The sequence below is a fragment of the Camelus dromedarius genome, chromosome 1 (assembly GCF_036321535.1).
Source record: "Camelus dromedarius isolate mCamDro1 chromosome 1, mCamDro1.pat, whole genome shotgun sequence".
NCBI lineage: Eukaryota > Metazoa > Chordata > Mammalia > Artiodactyla > Camelidae > Camelus > Camelus dromedarius.
Window position 1 is genome coordinate 84,608,852 of NC_087436.1, and position 24,432 is coordinate 84,633,283.

Consider the following 24,432-nt stretch of genomic DNA (forward strand, 5'->3'; position numbering starts at 1 on the left):
CTTTAGTATTTTCTCTGTACGCTACTTCCTTCCCCATCCTCGAAACAAATGACTTACCTATCTCAATAGACACACGTCCTTTCCTTGTTAGACAGCTCTCCTCCAAAATCTTCTTCTTGTAAAAAGAATTTACCCTCAGTGGTGAGTGTGCCAGGAAACAGGGTACATTGTTGAAAAAGCCAGGGAATCACTGCTCTTGTGAACTGTTGAGGAAAAAAAAGAAAAAAACATCGAGAGCTTTATATCTTCAATTCTCTCTGGGGACACCTTTAAAATGAATCTCTTTTCCATCCCTTGGAGGAAGTCAGTACAGAAGAGTTTTTTGGCTGAGGTTTCCAATTAGGTTTAGTAATATTAAATTTGCATTCCTTAGTCTAAATTTATTCTAGGACCTTAAAAGCATTTATTATAAACGGTTTCCCCTTTTGAAGGGACTGAAAGAATCATATTCATGGATACTGAGGCTCCCATCCTTCTTACATACAGAATTCTCATGTTCATTTTTCATGGTAGTTTGGCTAAAATTTAAGTATTCAGAAGACACAGATTCACCCTAGTGGAGAAGTTAACCCAGTAATCATTAGATTATTTCTTCCCCCCGAGGTAATGAAGGCACCTTTTTATTCAAATGCCAATCACAGAGTTAACTAGGTCAACGGGCTCCCTGTGGGTAGGGCACACACAATTCCTTCTAAACACACTGGAATGAAAACCATGATGTAATGACCATGATGTAGATTTTAACTGGAAAGGAGGTGGAAAATGTCCAGGACACAACCTCAGATTCAAATCTGCCCTTTGCAAAGCCCAGGAAAAGAAGACAACATTCTGGGGCCACGATACGGGAAGAAATCGCTTCAATTCTCAGACTGACAATGGCTGCTGGGTCCTTTTGAGGAGTTGACCATATGTGCTTAGAGAAGGATTCCCAGTTATGGCTATGAGGGATGAGCTGGTATCAGACCAACTTCCATTGAACACAACTAGAAAAGCTGGATAAAATGATTTTAAAAACCTGTTTGAAAGCACTGGAGTCCAGCTACCAAGGCAGCCAGGACATGAGAGGCAAGATCTTAGGGAGAAGGGAAATAAAAAATGAGGCAAGTCATCATACTACTTTTCCTCTCAGGAACGTTACTAGTCTTTTAGGGGCACAGGGCAAAACTCCTGAGAAGCCAAGCAGAAAGCAGCTGCTGCAAAGCACATAAAGGTACCAGACCTTTTGGCAGACTCACAGGCTGAGGAGACCCCGAAGAGAAGGTTAGCCCAGAGAAGCAAGCTGGACAGTCTGCCTTTCTAAGCATTTGCTCATTGATAAGGAATGTAAACCAAGCAGAAAACAGCAGGTAAGAGGCTGGGGAATAAAACAGAGCTTTTTTGTTTCTTTGATTGCTTTTGTTTTGGGGGGGTAATTTATTTTTTCTTTAATTGAGGTACCTGGGATTGAACCCAGGACCTCGTGCATGCTAGGCATGCACTCTACCACTGAGCTACACCCTCCCTGCTAACAGAGCTTTTGACAGTTTCATGATGCTGGAGGAAGGAAAATTAGAGTTCACGGCCCAGGTAAATATCCTATACTTTCCGTTAGGACCCTTAAAGGGCAACATCCTAGAATGAAGGCCTGAAAAATACCAGAACTGAGCCTCAAATCAGTTCAGCCCCTCATTGGATTAAAGAGGTCTGCTTTACTCTGACTGCCTATGAGAAGCAAAAGTAAGCCTCCGGAGAAAGACATCTATGACTCTTTACACATAATGTCCTGCATTCAATCAACAATTACTAGACATAACAGCAAATAGATTGCAGAGAAAAAGAGACAATGAAAACAGACGCAGGGGTGACCAAGGTAGAGCCACAGGACATGATTTTTAAAATAACAATGATTAATACATTCAAAATTATAAAGATTACAAAATATTTTAACACACATTTCTTAGTGACTCACAAAACAAGCAAAAACACATAAGGATATGTAAGATTTGAACACCACAATAACAAACTCAACCTTTGTAACCTATTTAGAATACCTCACTCAACAACTGTGATTAGTGTTTTAACATACACACATTAACATTTACAGAAATTAACCACATGTGGATCATAAATGTTTCAAGAAATCTCCATAAATGGAAACCACAGAGTATTTTTTTTTGAGGGGGGCGGCAATTAGGTTTTTATTTCTTTCTTCCTTAATAGAGGTACTAGGGATTGAACCCAGGACCTCACACGTGTTAGGCACACACTCTACCACTGAGCTATACCCTGTCTCCAAAAGAGTACTTTTTTGAACCTATTATTTTGAAGGAATATAGATTCAGAGGAAATTGCAAGCAGTACCATTTTTAAAATTGAAGTAAATTTTACATACAGTAAAATAGACTGCTTTTAAATGTACAATTTGATACATTTCAATAAAGGAATCCAACTATGTACCCGCCAACAAAATAAAAATATAAAATATTTTCATCACTTCAGAAAGTTCCCTCATGTGCCTTTTTGTCAATCTCCACATCGCAAAGGCAAGCACTGTTCTCACCGCTATTACTGCAGATTAGTTTTGCTGGTACTTGAGCTTCATAAAAAATGGGCTCATATAGTACGTACTCTTTTGTGTCTGTTGTTATTTAATACCTCCAAGATTCATCTACACTGTTGAGTGTATCAACAGTTTACTCTTCTTTACTGCTGAGCAATAAACAGTCCATTGTATAAAAATACTACAACTTTTTAATATATTCCCTTACAGATGGGTATTTGGTTGTTTCCATTTTAGGTCTATTATAACTAAAGCTATTATAAATATTCTTATATAAGTTTTTTTGTGCACATACATTTTCATTCCTCTTGGGTAAATACCTAGGAGTGGAACTGCTTGGTTATAGGGTTGGTGAATGTTTAACTTTATAAGAAATTGCCAAACATTTTCCCAAAGTAGCTGCATCATTTTATACTCCCACCAGTAATACATGAGAGTTCCAGCTGACAAAGCCTCATCAGCATTTGGTGTTGGCAGACTTTTAGTTTGTCCCATTCCAGTGCAAGGTTTTGATATGCATTTCCCTGGTGGCTAATGGTAGCTTTTTGCTTACGTTCTCTGTGCGGTGTCTGTTCAAGTTTTATTTTGTTTTGTTTTGTTTTGTTTTTATTGACGCATAGTTGATTCACAATGTTAGTTTCAGGCATACAGCAAAGCGACTAAGTTATACATATACAGACATATATTTTTTTTTCAGATTTTTTCCCGTTATACATTATTACACGAAATTGAATATAGTTTTGTGCGTTCAAGTCTTTTGTCCATTTTTTTCAAATTGCATTTTTAAAAAGTACTGATTTATAGGAGTTCATTTTATATTCTGATGCCAGACTTTCGTAGATTATGTATTACATTTTCTCCCAGCCCATTGTTTGCCTTTTCAATTTCTAATCATCTTTTGATGAGCAGAAGTTTTTGATGTTGATGAACCCCAATTTTTTATGTTTAATGCTTTTGTCATCTTTTAAGAAATCTTTGCCTACTTCAAAGCCTAAAAGATATTCACTTACTTTTTTTTCAAGAAGTTTTATAGTTTTAGCTTTATGTTTATGTCTGTGATCTATCTCATATTAATTTTTGTTTGTAGTGTGAGGAAGGGGAAAGAGGTAAATTTTTCCTCCACTTGTTCCTGCAACATTTGTTGAAAAGACTTTCCTTTCTCCATTAAAATGTGATAGCACCTTTGTTGAAGATTAACTAATATATGTCACAGTAGGTTTTCAATTAAGCTAGACGTCAACATAAAAATGTTAACCAGAGAATTCTCAAATGTTTGAAAATTAAGCAGTATACCTCTAAATAGCATGGATCGAAGAAGAAATCAATGAAGTAGATAGAAAACAATCATAAGTAGAGAAAAATCAACAAAGGTAAAAACTGTTTCTTTGAAGAAGGCTAGTAACACTGATAAACTCTTTAGCAGGCCCTTCAAAAGCAGAGCCAAGGCTTCTCATCTCAGCTCTATGATCTAAGACTCTTCTCCCCAGCACACTGATGTCAGACAGATTAACTCTCCTCAGCTCCCTTACTGTGGTTCCCCAAGGCAAGCACAGGGTCTCTTTTGCTTTTAAATTTTTTGCTTTTATTCTTACAGAGAAACAGATAGAGAAAAATAGACATAAATGCAAGGATGTTGCAAAGTTTCCAGAATCTCGAATATGAGCTCTCCATCAGCAACATTATGAGGTTAAAACAACGTTGACCTGATGTCTGATGATGAACCATCAGCTCCTAAGATGTGAAACTGTCAATATAACTATTTGAAATACTGATTTACATCCACTCATTATTAGCCACGAACTTCATTATAAGTGCCTTAAAAGCGCAACTAACAACATTACAAAGCCAGTGTGATTAGCAAGACGTTTTACAATTAAGTCTATAAAATGTGAATACAAATCTCTGTATTTTTCCCTGACGTTAAGTCACTATGGTACCCAATACAATACTTAGTGATGATTATTTTCAAACAAATGACAAGCTACACCTCAACTGTGAAATAGTTGTTCTCTCTGCCTCTGTAAAAAATGATTTAAACAATACACAAAAATCAGCCACTGGTATCAAAAGTTTACTGACAATTAAATAATGCACAGATGAAAAATTGGTAATCAATCAAACTCATTCCTAGTTAATAGTTAAAGAAAATGTTGGTGGAGATCTGAGGAAATAGGTATTTAAAATGAAGAAAGGAGTCCAGGAAAAGATAATATCACTTGTGAAAAGCATCCATTGCATCGTTCAGAGGCAAAATATTACAGAAAAGAGACTGAATCCAGAAGAGTAACTGTGCTCCAGAATGTAACTGGCAATTTAGTAGAATCAATATAAAACCTTGTAGGGGGAAGGGTGTAGCTCAGTGGTAGAGCACATGCTTAGCATGCATGAGGTCCTGGGTTCAATCCCTAGCACCTTCATTAAAAATATTTTAGTATATATGCTGCTGAAGCGAGCACAACCTTCATTTTTTTTTTACTGTTGTATATTTTTATTTTTATTTATTTTTTAAACATTTTTTATTGATTTATAATCATTTTACAATGTTGTGTCAAATTCCAGTGTTCAGCACTGAGCACAACCTTCATTAAAAACAAATAAATAAACCTAATTACCTCCTCCCTCCCCCAAAAATAAAAAACAAATAAAACCTTGTCATAACATGGGATTGATCATGAAAATCTTTTACATGACACAGTGGCTCCTTGGTTATTTCATCCCACCACACCAAGAAGAGTTGTCAAGTTTTAAGTTGACTCACATGTGTTCTATTACAAGTAGACAAGTGTTCTAAAATATCCTGACTGCTTCACTGAAGCCAACTGTCAGCTGTTGGCTTTAGAAGAGAGGTTTTTGGTGGAAAAAAAAGAAAGAAAGAAAACATGTTCAATTTATTCTTTTTTTTTTCCTCCAAAAATATTTTCTAAATAGAGATCCAGCTGATAGCCAGTTGTTGTTTACTTCACTGATAAAGGTGATGCTTTAACGATGAGTGATAACTACTTTTCAAGGAAATTCACCCTATGGAAAGAATACTGTGAAAAGAGGTGTTTGGAGAGTTTTCCATAAGGTGATTTTTGTCATTGCTGAAAATGATCAAAGCCATCACTTTTAGGAGTCATCCTTGAATTCTCTCTTTCTCACACTTCCCACAACAAATTGTCCCAACTCTAATTTTCTCTTCCGACAACTAACTGACGTATCTTTAAAATACATTGTGACCACAACCACTCCTCATCTACAACTGCTACCATGCTAATGCCAGTCCTGGCCCCTATCATCTGTCTCCTAGGTTATAGCAGCAGCTGCCAAGTTGACCTCCCTGTATGTACTCCTCCAACTCCTTCACTGCACCACTGCCCCCAGCAGCCAGAGTCACTCTATTAACATTCCTGCTCAAAAACATCTAATAGTTTCCCATATATCTCAAAGTAAAAGGCAGACTCCCTACAATGGCCTATAAGTCCCTGAATGATTGGGCCATTACACCATTAACTCACTGACATCATTTCCTGTTCCCCTCTTCTTTATTTACTTCACTCCAGCCCCAATGGTGCCATGTCTCAAAGAAGCCAGGCACGTGTGACCTCAGGGCCTTTGCACTGGCTGCTCTCATTGCCTTGAATATTGTTCCAGATATCTTCTCATACCTTCTTCAGATTTCTACTGAAAAGTCACTTTTCCATGAGGCCTTCCCTGGCCTTCATCTAAAACAGCAACTACTCCCAACCCTTCCCATTTCTCTTCATTGCTTTGTTTTTCTCTTTAATGTTTATCAACATCTAATATATTTTAACTACACCTGTTTATCTGTTATTGTCTATCTCCCTCTCCCATGATGAGAGTAGGAATTTTTGTCTGTTTTGTGTTCAATATTCTAGCTCCAAGGTCTAGAACAATGCCTAGCAATAATACTTGAATATGTGAATGTCAAAAGAACAAGGAGTTTATAAAATCTTCACATCTGTACACTTTAAAAACTTGGAAACAGAATTTTCTAAATCTTCCAAATGAATTTTAATGAGTTTTGAACTCTTTGTTAGAAATACAAAAATGTAATATCTGAATCATAATTTGTAAGAATAATTTAATGACATGGGAAAATAACAATTAATAGCTGAATTGAAACAAAAATCTTGACACAGCTGGTGAATGAGATGGAAAAGCATACATGATGATTTACCAAGTGCAGCCAATGATGTCGTTCTATTTGGATCAACACTTCTTAATGAGTTATCTTTTTTGGCTATTAAAACTCAATTCTCAAAATAAAATGAACTTGTAATCACACCATCAAATGTCTGTATCACACAGTGCTGAAACCAAAACAAAACAAAGCAAAAAAGAGTGACATATATTCAATCACTGTGTTTTCATAAAGCAAAGAGAAATTTTTTGAAATGTTAACCAATAAAATAAAATTTTATTTTATTTATTTTATTTTTTAAAATATTATTATTTTTAAATATTATTTTTAAAAAATTTTAAATTATTTTATCTTTATCTCACCTTTTAAAATTTCAACTTCATGAATGTTTTACAACATTCAATATATTCAATAGTCAAAGTTTATAAACAAACTTTTTTTGTTTGTAGAAAGTGAATCTTCATTTACAGCTTGAAAACCACTGTGCTAGAGACCTGGGAAGGAGGAAAGAGGCACATCTTGCCCCAGTTGATAGAAGCAGAAAAATCATTAGATAATTACCACAGTGTTATAAGTGTTATGAAGAAAGGTCCTTTATGACTTGGCCTCTGCCCTCCTCTCCAGCTTTGTCCCTAAATGACTCAAACTCTGCAAAGTCTATGCTCCAGCAACACCTAATGGCTGGCAATTTCACACGTACAACTCTTGATCCTGGTATCCTGTGCCCGGATCTAGCATTGCCAGGTAAAATACAGGATGTCCAGTTAAATCTGAACTTCAGATAAACAACACATAGTTTTTAGTATAGGGACATCTCATGCAATACTGGGGTCTCCTGCATTTTATCTGTCAACTCTGTGCCATGGAAATCCACAATTAGAGCCCCTAACTCAGGCTGAATTGGAAATGTTTCCCAAAAAAGGGAATACTTGAGATGATGCTTGTCTTCCATTTCCTTTTCTTAGAGTGACTAAACTCTCAAAAGGATAAAACACCGATGGCAATTTAATATGAATAATCTTGGAGAATATCTTTGGCTACTTCACTAAGATTTTAGAATAAAAGTGGAGTGAGGAATCTTAAGATAAGACAGTATCATATTGTATTCATCAGGATTCATTTAGTTGCATGTAACAGAAACTGACTTAGGCAAGCTTGAGAAAAAATAGAATCTATTATAATGATACCTACATATTTAAACAGAACTTTTGGAGTAAGTGTACAGATTGATTGCAGAAAAAAAATTAACACTTGGGCCTACAGACCACTTCTCATATCTGCTTCTCTCTTTGTAACTGCTATTTTTTTTCTCTCTACAGGTCTTTTTTTTTTTTTCCTGGTCTACAAGGCAGGCAGAAGATGGGACCTGACACATTTTTGGATATCTTCTGTTCAACAGTACAGCCCAGATTAAGGTTAAAAGCTCTTAATTCTGATTCAAATTGGACTCTGATTGGGCCTAACTGAGTCAGTATGATTTACTATCATCTGAAAGACAGAGTTACACTGTACAAAAATGGGTGCCAGGGAGTCATCCCTAGAGAATGGAGGTCAGGAGGTCATGTTTCTCAAAGAAAAAGGAATTGAAAGTATTGACATTTGGGCAAACACCACCAAAGGGCATCTAGCACATACACCACCATCACCTTCCCCATTACCACCTATTGTCATCACCACCACCACCTCCACCTACAGCCATGACCTCCACCACTACCACCTCTACCATCACTTACAAGTATAACCTCTACCACCACCACCACCACCACCACCACCACCACTTCACCCACCACCTACAATCATGATCTCTACCACCTCTACCACAACCACCACGTCTATCACCACCTACAACCATAACCTCTACCACCACCATCTTTACCACCACCTACAACTATGACCTCCACCACCACCACCGCCACCTACAACCATGACTTCCACCACCACTACCACCTCTACCACCAACTCAACCACCACTTACAATCATAATCTCTACCACCTCCACCACCACCACCTTCATATGGTACACATCCTTCATTCAAGCTCCACTGTTTTTATCACCAGTTAATCCTTTCCTGGCTTTAAGGAAGAGGTAAGGCAACTGAAGACTGAGGTCTTTGTCACTGGATACATTTTCCTAATGTACAGTGATGTCAGTCTGCCCAACAGGGTTATCACAAAAGGACAGAAAAAAGTATCTAGGACCTTTGTTTTCAAAATTAGCAGGACATCAAGAGACTATATGTAAATGGTTCACAGTATTTAATGTTCTAAAGTAAAGTCAAATAGAAAGAAAAACAGGCATTATTACTTATTTGTTCCAGTATTTCTTTCTCCTTCCTTCCTTCCTCCCTCCCTCCTCTCTCTCTTCCTTTCTTCCTTTCTTCCTTCCTTTCTTTCTTTCTTTGTTCAGTTTTGCTACAACAATACTAAAAAATAAACACAACATCTTTCTCAGCCACACTCCAAAAGCAAACACACACAAAATACAGTAAACTTGGGAAGTCACTTTCTGGGTGGCAGAATCAAGAATAATCATCAACATTGATTTCCCTAAGAAAACAGTAAAGATAGAAGGTAGTAGCAAAAGAGAAAAAAAGGCACTCCTCAGAAAAAAATTTAATGCTCTCAACTCTTAATCCTCCTGTTAGCGACAACTGAGAACTAAGTTTAAATAAAATCACTGAGCAGGACTTTCTAGAGGGCTCCCCATTACCTACCAACAGTAAAACGAGCTCATCCTCTCCTAAAGAACCCCCTCTTCCCTGGTGCTCAAGGACCCGGAGGTTGACCAGTGATGGCAACACCTTGGCTTCTCAGGCCTTCTAAGCCTTGCTCCAGCCTCATGATGTTTATAATTTTCATTTGGGATGGCATTTAATAACCACCATTAACCCAACATTATTAGTGAAATATATCTCACTCTGCAAGAGACACTTGCTTTATGTGCAGTTGCTTCTCATTACCTGCAGTAGATGTTTTCTATAAAGTTATACTGAATAAGTGAACACTGAGCCGCTACTCCTGGGGAAATACAAGGTTAGGTTCCTGAGAGCCTCTGTTCACAGCATCCTCACCAAGCCATCAAAACATACACATCATCTTACTTTATGTAAGTTTCTATTTAAAGATACCTTATTTAATATGTATTGTTGATTATCAATATCAAATTCACAGCCAACAGCCTGTAACTCATGCCTAAATGAAGCTTATCTAACTATGTATGCATTTCTCCATAAAGTATATCACAGCCTTCTTGGGCATCGGCATATGCTGAGGAGAAGCTGTTTTAAGTAGCAAAATTACCACCACCACCAACAAAGAAACCTCACAAATACGCAAACACACGGCACTAAATAGACTGTGAAAAGGACAATTCTTCACAGTATTAGAGCAGAACAAGAAGGCAGAGCACTGCCTTGTTTGACCTCAGCAGGGAACACACGTTTTGGGTGACTCAAATTTTTTGCCACTCTGTGTATGTGTGCAAATAACCACTTACGTGTTACAAGTACCGGTTTTAGGGTTAAAAATAAATTTTAACTCATAAGCAAATTGGCAAATATAGAATCCAAGAATAATGAGGATTGACTGTATATATGGTTCCAAGTCTGAAACCTGGTTTTTCTCTCTTAAACTTCTCCCCATTTAGAGAAAAGAGGCCTGGTGAAGTTCCAAGTATATTTCACAACTCCTTGCAACAGAACTAGCTTCATGTAAGACAGGCTGGGACCTGGAGCCCTTTAGTGAAGTGCTTGTACCTGGACAAAGTCTCCTCTCCTTGAGCAACAGAATACAAAGAAACTGTAAGGGACTAAAAATAACTACATGCATGCAGTTAGGGCAAATTATGCACAAAAAGATACAAAAAGGCCAAAAATCAACTGCCACTTCTGAGCTGCTGAGAGCAAAAGCAGGGTACTGTGCATGATCCCTGCACACAGCACCCCCAAGGGGGTGGGGAGACCATGCAAGCCACCCCTCCGAACCCACTCACGGATCCACTCCCACCCCATTTAAGGAATCAGCTTACCCCTCTTCAGGGAGCAAGCAAGGGCACCTGTTTCTTATTTTCACTCCCTCGTGCTAGAGCATGAGTCCCAATAAAGCCTTGCCAGAATTCCTCATCTGGCCTCTAATCAATTTCCATTGATTAAAGAGCTCAAGGGCCCTGGTCAGTAACACATGGAAGCCCACTTACTGCGGTGGTAGCAATTTAGCGCTTGTCTTTCATTCCATGTTAAACACTTAGGCTTGAACCCTCACCACCCCATCTCGATTCATTTCCTTCCTATACATGTTTGGCACCACATCTTGGGGACTGACTGGGAAGATGAATCTTACTGTGATCCTTCAGTGGACCCAGAGTATAGATCTCCAGGTAAACTTCTTTGGATAAATCGAAAAGCGGACAGTTTCCATTTGCCATGACCACATACAGGATGTTTCATAGCCCCTGCTGACTGTGGGGTCCGTCCCCCAAAAACGAGTGTTAAGATCAGTTTCCAGTATTTCAAGTTCTCAGTCCAGCAATCAGGAAGACTGGATGTCAGGACCACATTGCCAGGATTCATTCACTTCTGCAAGTCATGATGCCTGTGACCTGCCACTTGAACAGATTGTAACAGAGAAACTGCAGCTGAATTACTCGGAAGGTTTCTGCCCGGGGGTGGTAACTGTGCTGCTGGCTCTGGCCACATAGAATTAGGTTTCTGCCTGGGTGGCTTCAGCTTTGCAGACAGACACCACACAGTCACTTTGAGCAGTGCATTTGCAGCCTGTTCTCAATAGCAACTGGCAAGAAAAGCCATGACACCAGTTTTGGTGACTCTCAGTGGACAGCAGGACCTGAGCAGTGATACTTTTCTCCTTTTCCTCCTCTAAGGCCCCCAGTCTGACATCAGGGTGCAGTAGGAATGACCTGGACTTCAGGCCAGGACAGCCACATTCCAGTCTCAGCTGTATGTGAAATTATACTGTGAAGTTCAAAAAAAAAAAAAAAGGATACAAATTACCTCCTTCCCTTTCTCCTCCACCTCCAGGCACTAGCAGGAGAACAGAAATTCGATTCCTTCATCTTTTGCCTTCCCCAGCCTCTTATCTAACAGAACTTATGGGAACGCATAGGTGCAAAACATACACCCAAAGCTTTGGGACTGGAGCTGTAAAAAAAACTGTCAGCACGTGGAAATATCACAGATGCCTTATTCACAGGAGTCAGGCTCAAGGGTTGAAATCCACCCTTTCGGCCTTCCAGATCTTATAATTTTCTACCATTCCTCTGAATAGAAAACACTTAGCTAAACCACAAGTTCTGGAAATCTGTAATGTTGCTACTACTATTAATTTTCATCTGTTTTCCTTTCACTATGAAACTTCAGAGGCAAGTGGTCTTTACTACCTTTCATTCATCTCAGCATTGTTCTCTCCTTAACCCTCCAAATCACTCCTGATCCCGCCCTTCTACTCAAACTGCACTTCTGAAAGTCACTAATGATCTGAGTCCAAACAGGTCTGTGCTCAAGTCACAACTGTCGCAACACTCACCACCCTCCCACCGACAGCCGCTAATATAGGATGCTGTCAACTGGACCCGCTACATGAAATTGTCTGTTTCTTCAGGTTCCTTGAAAACTGCGTCTTCTGATCACTTTTAACCCTCTTTTCCCCCTCCATTGATAAATCTTCAAGGCAAAGCAAATATTCCATAGTTTTCCTACTGTCATTTTACCTTTTTGTTCTCCATCATTGTCCATGCCTGGGTAGTTTTTTGGGTTTTTTTTAATCTTACCTGTTCCTTTCCTTGATGCCTCTTTAATCTGTTCTCTGTCAGCATCCTAATTTTCATTTGCTCGTGTCTGTCTTGCTGCAATATCATGTTACTCAGTTTGTCTGCTCTGCTATTCCCTAAATATTACTGCCAGATTAATTCAGGAAACTGCTTGCATTAAGTTACTCCCTTTCTACGAAACATGCAATGACTCCCCATTATTTATTTCAGAATATTTCTAGCTGAGCCTGGCATTCAAGACCCCCTCACCCAAAAACCTGGCCCCACTTAATCTATCCAAGCTATTTCTCTTACCTAACATCTACCATCCCCCACCCCATCACAAATTATCTCCTCTGGGCAAATCAGTGTCCTTGCATCCCACAAATAGTCAGGATGAGTCTCAACTCTAAGCCTTCCTTACTTTCAATGAGCAGCATAGAAAAACACTTGGTTTTCCCTGGACCTTCCATTTAACATTCCTACTACCTCTGTGACCACCATTCCCAGCAGAGCCACAGCGCACGCATACTCCCGGCAAGGAGCCTGCAATCTTCAGGACTAACTGGACTCTACCAGGAAGTGTTACTCCACTCAAACCAGAAAGCATACGATAGGCAGGGAGTGGCAAACCAAGTGATGAAGAGTCCTCTGTGTTTGTAAAGTTGGCATTCTTTGCAACAGGAGAGTCTTCTGTTACAGAGGGTGGAGGAGGAAGAGCAGGGAAAAGGAAGGCTTTTTGTTCCGCTGCTCAGTGAAACTATAAACAGAACCTGAGCATCATAGACTGAACTCATTCAATTCTTTGCAATAAAGTAGCTCACCAGATAAATACCCCTGCTGGTTGCTTGAATTACAGGTGAGTAAACGAATCTGTTTCTTTATTTCAGCTTCTCAAAGGCAACGGTTCAAAAGCACCTCTTAGGGAATAAACTTCATCTCTCTGATATTTGGTCAGAGAATAAATGGCTATTTATTTCCTATATTCTTAAAAGGAAAATCTAGGGTTCAGGCATGAGAGGATAGGCTTAGTATGGGATCAGGAACCTGTTCACCTATTCACCAGGTATGGAAGGTAGAGCTTTGAGATAGATGGCCAACAATCTTTCCTTCTGAGACTATGTACTATTACTTAAGCTAATGCTAGGAAGCCGTGATTCTCGATCAGATGATGAAAATTATTTATACTTCGACATAATTCTAAGACGACAATCCTCAAATACGTAAGGCTCTCCTGAATTTCCAATTCTCCTATTTTCACTTTCCCATATCTTTTTCACCTCATTTTATCTCATAAAGTACTTTCTGACTTAACTCAACTCTGGTCTCCTTTGATGGGATTTGAGAATACAGTAGAAAATCTTCCCTGATTCAGCTATGGAAAAAAAAAAAAAGACAAAAACCAACATCTCTCTCCATCTGTTCATTTGCTCTCTAGCCTTGGGAATAGACTTCTGCTGATCCATCCACATTCCAGCCCCTGATGAATCCTAGCAGTCTCAGTAATGCCTCTGTGGTATGTCCCACCAACATAGGCAGTCTTTAACCCCTCAAAACTTGATTTTATATGCCGGGCTGTAAAGTCAGCTGTGGAAATGCCGATGGCCTTTTCCTACAGAAACTATGTGATAAATGACCATGAGGCTCCCAGACTAGCTTTCATGCTGAATTATCCGTATCACTGCAGTAGTGTGACAGGGACCAGAAGTCTTTCTGTGTTCCTGCATCCCCTTGATCTCAAGGAAGGTGGGAAAGGGATGGTTCCAGTTTCTTCTACGTCTTTCCAGGGATCCTTTGTATATACAACCTATATGTGCATGCCCTCAACTCTTTCTCCCTTTCTTTTTCTTGACACAGAAATTAGATGTAATACACACTGTCCCACACATTTCTAATTTCCCTTACAAGGTGCTTTGGAAGTCGTTGCATATCAGTATAATGTAGATTGGCATCTTCTTTTTAATAGTGCTGTGGATGTAACCTGGCTTACTTAAAAATTAAAGTAATTTATAAATGTATTAATAATTTAACCAATTATATAATTAAATATAAAATTCCTTTTTTCATTGTAAAAGCAGGAAATAACAACAACCACAAAAGAAAAATTAAGATGTTAAAAAAAAGAATCCACAATCCCACTAAACCATGTTGGTTTAGTTCTTTCAAGAGAGCGTTTTTAAAGTCTGGTGGATGGACTGCTCACCCCAGAATCACCTTGGATGCCTGTCAAACGGGCAGATTCCAGGGCACTGTCACACATTCATTAAATCAGAATTTCTGAGTAGGAGGCCTTAGCATTGCAAGATTTACAGCTGAAGTCTGAAAACTGTTACTTGAAGGCCTTTGCCTTTAAAAAAATTTTTTTTTAAATTATAGTTTACATGCAATTTTGTATTGTCACTTTTTTCAATTTTTAAGTTAATATTTTATAATAAGCATTTTTCCATGTTGCTAAATTGTCCTCACTATCATCATTTTAATCACTTGCTTACTATTCCATTGCATAGTGTTTCTTTTTTTTTTCCATTGCATAGTGTTTCTTAATTTACTTATCTGTTCATCTGTTGTAGGACATTTAGGATCATTCATATTTTACCCTCATAATTCTTGCTTTTTCATATTGTCCTTTGAAATAAGTAAGTTGTTAAGAGGCAAAGCTAATACTTACAAATACATTATTCAGTGAGAGTCCACCTATCACAACTTTGCATTTAAAGCAAGTTTATAGAAGCCTGCCATGTCCACAGCACTGGAGAACAACCAAGATGAGAAATTCAAAACTGTACCTGTCAAGGAGTTTAAAATCTATTAGAGAGTTTACAATCTAGAAATAATCAGCCGAAGTTCCACTGGATCTGTTGGTCTTGCCAGGGCTTGAGTTTTAATGCTTCCGAGGTAGCTACTCCTATGATTTGTATTTCACAGAGGAAGAACTGAAGCTTGGCATAAATCAAGCCACTTGCCCAGCATCACACAGTAAGTGTAAGAATTGAGATTTGAACCTGGACAGTATGACTCTAAGGCAGGGACTGGCAAACTTCTTCTGTAAAGGGCCAGATGGTACTTATTTTAGGCTCGGGGCCCAGACGTTCCCTGATAAAAGTACACAACTCTGCTGTTGCAGAGAAAAAGCATCCACAGAGGGTACTTTAATAAATGGGCGTGTCTCAGTGCCAATAACTTAACTTGCCAAAAACAGGCTCTGCTCTAAGACATATAGTCTTTATTCCCAGGCTATTATGCTGCCTCATTCAGCCAAACTGATACACTCAGCATCTTCTGTGTGCAAGGGAAATGCACAAATGAGGCTGCAAAATGGATAAAATCAGTCTCTTCCCTCCAAAAGCTCCAAGATGAGAAAAAGCTCATGTGACTTTAAGTGAGACATTTAACCTCTGTCAATGAGTCCATTTTAAAGCTATGAATATTGATAATATTTCCCTCAGACAACACAGATGTTGTGAAGATTGATGAGACAGTTTACGTATTCTGATTTACTCAGCTGAATGTCTTTTTCTTATGTTAAATCGATGCTTGCTCTTTAATCATCCCAAAGAAGATGAGTAAATAAACCAGTCTACCCTGTGCTCACACAAGCGTCCCCTTATGTTAGCAAACTAGCCATTTTTATCTAGTTTGATTGCAACACACTTTATTTTTAGGAACCACCTTTAAAACTTATGTTACATGAAATTTTCTACTGGGACCAAATAGTTTTTTAAGTATTTATTTCTTAACACAACAGGAAGAAAAAAAATCTGTATAATTAAGAAACACTGCGATTTGTACTCAGCAAGGTACATAGCCACAATATCTTCCTGTTATTCAGATTTTTCTGAGTTATAAAAGTCCCCTGCATGTACCTCATGGGCATTCTGACACTTGTGGAGTTTCTGTAACAAAAGACACTATATATAAAAATAGATTTAGAAAAAAGTTTCTTCTGTATAGCACAGGGAACTATGTTCAATATCTTGTAATAACCTTTAATGAAAAAGAGTATGAAAACAAATACTTGTGTGTATATGCATGACTGGGACACTGCGCTGTACACCAGAGACTGACGCATTATAACTGACTGTACTTCAATTAAAAATAAATGAAATAAAAATAATAATAATAAATAAAAATAAAAACAAATTAAAAAATAAAAACATTAGATTAAAAAATAGGTAGGAAGAATCAGTCATTTACTCTTAGGGGGTAAAGAGGGTAATTTTTAAATGCTCAAAAAAGAAATTTTAAATTACTCAGAAATAAAAAGGAAGGAAATACTGACGCACGTTACGATGTGGATAAATCTCAAAAGCATGATGTTGAGTGAAAAGAACCAAACACAAAAGGCTGAGTACTGGATGATGCCACTTACATGACACTTGGGAAAGAGCAAAACCATACAGACATCTTTCGGATCAGTGGTTGCCAGGGGCTGGGGACAGGAGGAGGGGACTGACGGTAAAGGGGCATGAGGGGACCTTTTGGAGGAACAGAAATGTTCTACACTTTGATTGTGATATCATCGCATTGTTCAAGGTGTAGTTGAAAAAGGATGAAGTCCACTGTATATCAACTAGACCTCAATAAATCTGTCCAAAGCTGTTACAGGGTTCCTCGGGCAAAGATAAATAGTGAACAGGACTAAAAGGTTCCGATAAATTGCTCTTCAGGTTAAATTCAGAACAGGAGCTAACACTGCGATTTGGGTCAGAGGCACTTCATTTGTTTCCTCTCAAAGACAGCACAGCGGGCACCTGGGCACAGGGCCAGTCTCCCAAAGCAAGTGGGAGGAAAGAGAAAACACTCCGGCAGTTAGAAGGTCCTCACCCAGATGGCAGTTTCTGGCCATTCTTCACAGACTCCTGAGAAACTCTTGTTTCACTGTGTGAAGGAAATTGAGGTAAATTTATCACTTTCTGCTATGTTCAGTCCGCCCCACATCTACACCTCAACCTGCCCAGAGAAAAGCAAAGTGCCAACTGCAGGCACTTGAGTGCTGCTCTCAGTCTTGTTTCTAGGGCTTGCCAGTTGAGGACAACCCACTGACATACCTGCTGAGCACTTGACCAGCAGACTCATAACAGCGAACAAGGCCCACGTCCCTGCTCTCCTGGAGCTTACATTCTAAAGGATGGCCAACAGCTCACATTTACTGAGTGCTTGCTATGTACGAGGTGCCACGGGGACTGACGTTTAATTTATGCAACTATGGAGCACAGAGGCTATTATTTTAACTTCCATGTTAAGGTGAAGAGACTGAAGCCCTGTGAGTTAAGTAACTTGTCCCAGGATATGCAGCTAGTAAGCAGCAGAATCTGGGTTGAAACCCAGGCAAACTCACTCCTCAGTCTGTGCCCTCAGCCTCTCTGAGCAGTGGACAGGTCAGCAGAAAGGCTGTCCTTATTGGGTCCCAGAACATCAGTGCTAGATGCCTTAGGAAATATCTGCAAAAATCAAATAAAGCTATCCCATTTATGTAGAAACAGGGCTACCTCATGAGATAAAAGGTCAAACATCATTAACAGACAATTTACCAGAAAAAAAGAAATATGAACTAACATATCTACAAAAAATGAATACCTTGTAATCAAAGAAATAAAGCAATCAAATGAGATTTTAATAGTTTGCTTCTTTTTTGGGAGGGTAATTAGGTTTATTTCTTTTTATTTATTTTTTAACAGAGATACTGGGGATTGAACCCAGGACCTCATGCATGCTAAGTATATGCTCTACAATTGAGCTTTACCCCTCTGCTCAATATTTTGCTTCTTACATTAGCAAGCAAAGAGTTCAAATGGAGACCTCTGTGATGAATGTGCTGCTAATGGAAATATAAATTAATACAGTTTGGAAGGCAGTTTGCATTCTGAACCATAAACATATTAATTCCTCTTAACCAGGTTTTCCACTTTTATGACTTTATCTTTAGGAAATAATCCAAAATATGGGAAAAGTTATGTGCAGCAAAGATATTTGTTTCAGTGAGTGGTATTTAAATTGATAAATTTATAACAATATTTATTATGTATACAATTTATTCAATTTAGCAATCTAAGCATAAAAATAAAAAAATAAAGCAACACCTACACACCTCTTTTCCAAAATTGTGCTTTTCAACAAAGCAGGTAGTTGCAGTTTCACCTGCCCTGGTTAGGCTGTAGTTAGTATCAGCTTAAGGAACGCATAAGCAGAAGTGTGTCAAAACACAAAGTATCGATAGTTTAAAAAGGAAGAGATTTCATTTGCCAGGAATGGGAAGTGTCTGGTGGGCATATGTGATAAAATCATTCTTGGGCCCCAAATTATATCAGTCTGTGTGGCTCTTTTTTCTCATCCCCAAATGCCAGAAGAAAATGGTTTTCTTTCAGTGGTTCCTCTTAATTTTACACATTGCCTAAGCATGTAAATGTACGCAAAAGCAAAATGCTATTTTAGTCCTTCCTGATATAATCACTTTCATTAAGTGACCTTCCTATAGAAACAAACATCTCATGCTGTGTTACCCCTCCAAATCCAAAGACTGAGAACTAGTTATTACAATCACCAGGAATAATGAACATTTTTCACTTAATTGCTTTCTTCATAGACATTAATGGCTTGTTTTTTTTTAAACTACAGATCTTGTTTAGGATGAGGAATATTTCGGTAGTTATCTTACTGTATCCAGAACCCCCAGGGAGCCTTCATCTAGAGTCCTTTACCTTCCTCCTGCACTAGTGACCAGCATCAGGATGTACATGAGTCACGAGTAAATCTGCACAAAGTATTCTGGTCTAGTTGATGAACTGCAGGAGTTTCAAATGGCAGACGCACAGGGCACAGAGAGTGAAGCTGGACAGGCAGGCAGAGGTGGAGACTAAAAACTTACCATGTAACAAGTGCATGTATGCTCGTCAAATCATTTCATTTTTATAGTACCTGGGAAAGGCAGACATACTTTCATCAGTAAAATGAGGAAACTGAGGTTCCCAAGGTTTAAGCAGCTTGCCCAAAGTCACATATCTGATAAAGGGCAAAAGCAGGATTCAAACCTGGATTCGGTGCACAGTCTCTCTCTATTTGGTGTCCTTACTGATCTGCCATGCAGCACCTGTCTTCTGTAGAAGGAGTCATGTCTTCTGTACAGTCTGTTCTATTTAATAAGAACTTATAAGTAGCTTGCTTTAATAACCAGGCAGTGAATAATAAATGTTGGAGAGGTGTGGAGAAAAAGGAACCCTCCTACGCTGGTGGTGGGAATGTAAATTGGTGCAGCCACTATGGAAAACACTATGGAGATTCCTTAAAAAACTAAAAATAGATTTACCACATGATCCAGCAATACCACTCCTGAGCATATATCCAGCAAAGACGAAAAGTCTAATTTGAAAAGATACATGCACCTCAATGTTCACAGCAGCTCTATTTACAATAGCCAAGACATGGAAGCAACCTAAATGTCTGTCAACGGATGACTGGATAAAAAAATTGTGATACACACACACACACACACACACACACACACACACAGAGGAATATTACTCAGCCACAAAAATAATTAAATAATGCCGTTTGCAGCAACATGAGTGGACCTAGAGATTATTATACTAAGTGAAGTAAGTCATAGAAAGACAAATATCGTATGATATCACATATGTGAAATCTAAAAAAATGACACAAATGAACTTATTTACAGAACAGAAACCAACTCACAGACATAGAAAACAAATTTATAGTTACCAAAGGGGAAAGGGGGGTAGGGGAGGGATAAATTAGGAGTTTGGGATTAATGGATACACACTACTATATATACAACAGATAAATAATAAAGACCTACTGGATAGCACAGGGAACTATATTCAATTCCTTATAATAACCTATAATGGAAAAGAGTCTGAAAAAGTATATATAGATATATATATAACTGAATTACTTTGCTGTACACCTGAAACATTATAAATCAACTGTACTTCAGTAAAAACAAGCAAACAACAAGCAGGTAGCAAAACAGTATGAAACTATTCCCTGTTCAAAATATAGAATGGTTAAAAATATCAAAATATAGGAGTGACTCAGCTATGACTTTTCTGGTATGGCTGCTTTTGATAGCGTTTCTGTAATAAACATGCATTGATTTTTATACAAAGGGAAATTTCAATAAAAGTTATTAATATTTGTAAAGTCCAGGATAAGTGCACAGGTACTATGCAGCACTGTGTCTGGGAGGTTGAAGAGGCTCCTAGGGTTAGTTAGGAATGTGTGCGATGACGGTATTTGGACAGGCCGAGTACATTTAGAAAGGTTTTGTATAGCTTTACTAAGGAGACCCTCTCCCAAGAAAGAGGAGAAAACGCACTAGAGGTATGGCAGTAAGTGTGAGAATCTTTTTCTCTTCTGTGAATATTAATGACAATTTTCCTCCTTTTTCATAATAACATCATAACAGGACTTTAAGAGTATTTCCTCCCCAGAGGGGTGAGCAATCACAACACTATAATGTAACAACTTCTACCACACAATATACAACATGCAGCTACTTCTGCACAGGGGAGGTGGGCAGTGGTCCAGAGAAATGACTTTGGGCTGAATATGAAGAAAGTATCAGATTTCTGCCAGCTGAGGAAGCAAGAAAGAAGACAAAAAAAGAGCATTTAAGGTTTGGAGGAGTAAGAGTGCAAGCTTGTGTTTCCCTGAAGTTCAAGTAATACTGAAAAAGAAGCTGTGCTGAAATGGTTCTCAATCTTTCATCAATATGTGACTTTAGAATTCAGCCAGAATCCTTCCAGAGCTGACTGATGGTAGTGCCAGCTCTGTGACATCACCCTGATGGATGTGGCACTTTGCTGTCACCTTGTGATACACATTCTTCTCTCTCCTGTTGACACATCATCACAAAGGTGACAGCCAGCCATAAAGATAAGGCATTATATCCCCCTAAAACAAATATCAAGTAGACAAGTTATAGGTCTTAGACAGAGATTTATCTTCTTCTACAAAATGCTAATAAAATGGTTGCCAATCGAGCTGAAATGATTACAACTCCCCCAAAACGTTCTTTTTTGAGAATAACAGACAGAACACAAACAAGGTGTACCTTTGCCCAAGCACTTTCCTTTGAGGAAGCCATAAAAAAACATTAATTTACTCAGAGGATTTTCTGTATGGCCCAAGAGGCTTTCAGGCAAAAGCACTATTTTAGCAAACGGAAAGAACACAAAAGTAGGCGGCTTATTTTCAGAAAACTACATCTGCTTGATCCAAACATTTTAATGAACCTATTTATAACGTAGGATGCACAGAGACAACACAGAGGAACTGCACTTGGTAGTTTTACTTGCCCTGTGGAGAAGAGATTCTTCCTACTCAGTGTCAGCAGACAAACTTAAAGAACTCTGTGTGAGTAGCTGTTTTTAGGACGGTAAGGATGCATGCATGTGTATTTATTTACAATTTACCTCATTGCATAGGGATTTGGGGTAGTTTTCAGCAAGTACATGTGTAACCAAGTAACAGTAAAATATTAATAGACATTGTAAAGTCTAGGCTGGGAAAACTTAAGTGACAGTAGAAATTCAAAACCACTGAACTGAAAGACACAAATACACATGCTATAATTAAACTCCAGGCAGTCAAAATGAAAAAAGAGGCACAATTGGTCCCATCATTCTCAAGAGCAGAAAAGAGGAGGCGCGCAACACTCAAGGAAAGCAGTTTCCCTAGCCCATGATTTTCAAAGGCAATTCTCAAATGGAACACTCTTGCCAGGGTGGGGTGGAATGGGGGTGGAGGGACTGAACTGAGACAGTGACACTACCCTAAAACTTCAGTAATAAAAGTAGTAACTGATTTTATATGTTTTTATTTCCTTGTATCATCCTTTGATTTAAAAAAAAAAAAAAGGACAAAACATTAAAACTCAACTCCAGGAAGGGGATTCCTTAAGTGACTAAGGTAATTTTGCTCAGCAATGTTATTGACTGGCAGATTGAATGATAAGACTCAGGAGTTCAAAAAAAGAGTGGGTGGATGACATTTCTTCCAGTCAGTCTTTCAGAGAATAGACACTACTCATTCATTCACTTGTCCATTCATTTTTTGAACTCGTTCTAGAAGCTGGGAATCAAGGTAGGTGCTGTGGATTCAAAGGCATAATGAGACACAATCCCAATGCTTGAAGAACTCATGGTTTGGTAAACTGATTTTCAAAGGTATTTTTTGTCAGGGCCCTTACTTCTCTAAGTTTTGACTGTAACTCTTCATGGCAACGTGGAAAGGATGATACAAAGAACAGTATTTTCCAGGCTTCACTAAAAGCATTTACTACATGATTTCACTCTGTCTTCAATTTTTTTCCTCCATAAAGCTTATCATATTCACTCACTCATTTAACAGATATTTATTGAGTGCCTATTATTTCTAGACACTGCTTGACACTGAGTCACAGCCATAAAAAAACACAAACTAAAAAAAATCACTACCCTTATGGAAAGAATACATTCTAGGAGATAATGATACATACCAGGCAGAGTTCTAAGCTACTTACGTATATTAATTTAATCCCCACAATAAGCCAAGAAATAAAGGTATTATTACTATTTCCATTTTACAGATTAGAAAACTGAGGGCAAGGTAAGGTTAAATATTAAACTGAGAATAAATGGTAGAGCACGGATTTCAAGCAGTCTGGCCCCAGAGTCCGTGTCCCTAAGCACTGCAGCGTCTGTTCTTAACAGCAGGGGCTCAGGAAATCTCTGTTGAGTGAATGAACAGAAGAGGGGAGGGCAGAAAGGTCAGAGAAAAAGTCAGGAAGAATGTTACAAAGATTGATCAGATCCTTACATTTGTGCAGAAAACCTTAACAGTCACAAAGTACTTTTAAATGAAACATTATTGAAGCTTCATGAGCATTCTGTGAGGTATATATTCCAGACCTCTTTACTCAGAGGAGACGGAGCCTATCCCCAGGTCACACGGTTGACAAGTGATGATATCAGGTCTCCTGAGCTCCTTCTAACGGGCCTCAGAGGTGGGAGTGGCAAACTCAACTTGAGATGACAAGGAAGGCTTCCCAGGGGAAAAGGCATTGAGCTGCACCTTTAAGTGAATCAATGGGATTTTAATGTCACTTCTGAAAGACTAAGGAAATCAAGAAAACCAAAGTGCTAAGCAAACAGTATGAACTCAATAAATCTATGAAGCAAAATACATTAATCTCCATGGGTTCACAAATCAGAATGCTGATATGAAAGGCAAATTTGAATGGAGAGAATTCTCAGGTCCTTAAGAGATCAAACGATTGGTCCATGTAGTTATCACAGTTAGGTCCCTTTAAATTTTTAGTGCCTTAGAAATGTACTATTCCTAGAAGAGAAACTAACACAATTTAACATTAATCATTATGCAGCACTGTTCTAAAAAAGCACACACAAAAATGTGTCAACCAACAACTTGTGCTTATTCTCAAATTTCCTAGACTGCAGATGCCTTCAAACCTAGATGCCTGGGTTTGAAGCCTGGCTCTGCTAGTTACGAGCTGTGTGGATTCAGGCCTCAGTTTCCACATCTGTAAAATGGAAGTAATTAATAATACCTACCTGATAGGATAACTGTGGGGACTTAATGAGTTAATAAATGTAAAGCACGTGAAAAAGTACCTGGCAAATAGCATTCAGTAAACATTTGCCAACGTGGTAAATTGTACTACTGTTTCCAAATACGTCAGTGCCCTTCCTGGCTCCTCAGGTATCCACAGGATGTCCCCTGGTATCTCCAGTGGTTCCATGTGGTTCACAAGATCCTGGAGGAGGATTACTTCGCCCTCAACTCATTGACAATGGACTTGGCCATGTGACTTGCCTTGGCCACTAGCCTACGAGAAGACATGACACAATGTCTGAGCAGAAGTTTTAGTAGGTGATGCATTTTCCACTGGCTCTCTCTTTTTCCCTCTGCCATGAGCACACTATGTCCCAGAAAGAAAGGCTGCTCCTTCAGCCTGGATCACAGAAT

The 24,432-nt window shown here is 38.6% G+C and overlaps 2 protein-coding genes across 2 annotated transcripts in view; both read right to left on the reverse strand.

The window, feature by feature from the left end:
* The window catches only part of CRACD (capping protein inhibiting regulator of actin dynamics), a 117,506-nt gene extending 117,319 nt beyond the window's left edge, over nucleotides 1-187 (reverse strand). Inside the window, exon 1 of the mRNA XM_064486408.1 lies at nucleotides 58-187. The gene's annotated coding sequence lies outside the window, so the exon portion shown is untranslated. The remainder of the gene's footprint in view (nucleotides 1-57) is intronic.
* LOC135322057 (uncharacterized) overlaps nucleotides 121-24,432 on the reverse strand; it is a 116,802-nt gene continuing 92,490 nt past the window's right edge. Inside the window, exon 3 of the mRNA XM_064489314.1 lies at nucleotides 121-203. Coding sequence (XP_064345384.1) covers nucleotides 136-203 — 68 coding nt within the window. The 3' untranslated portion in view covers nucleotides 121-135. The remainder of the gene's footprint in view (nucleotides 204-24,432) is intronic.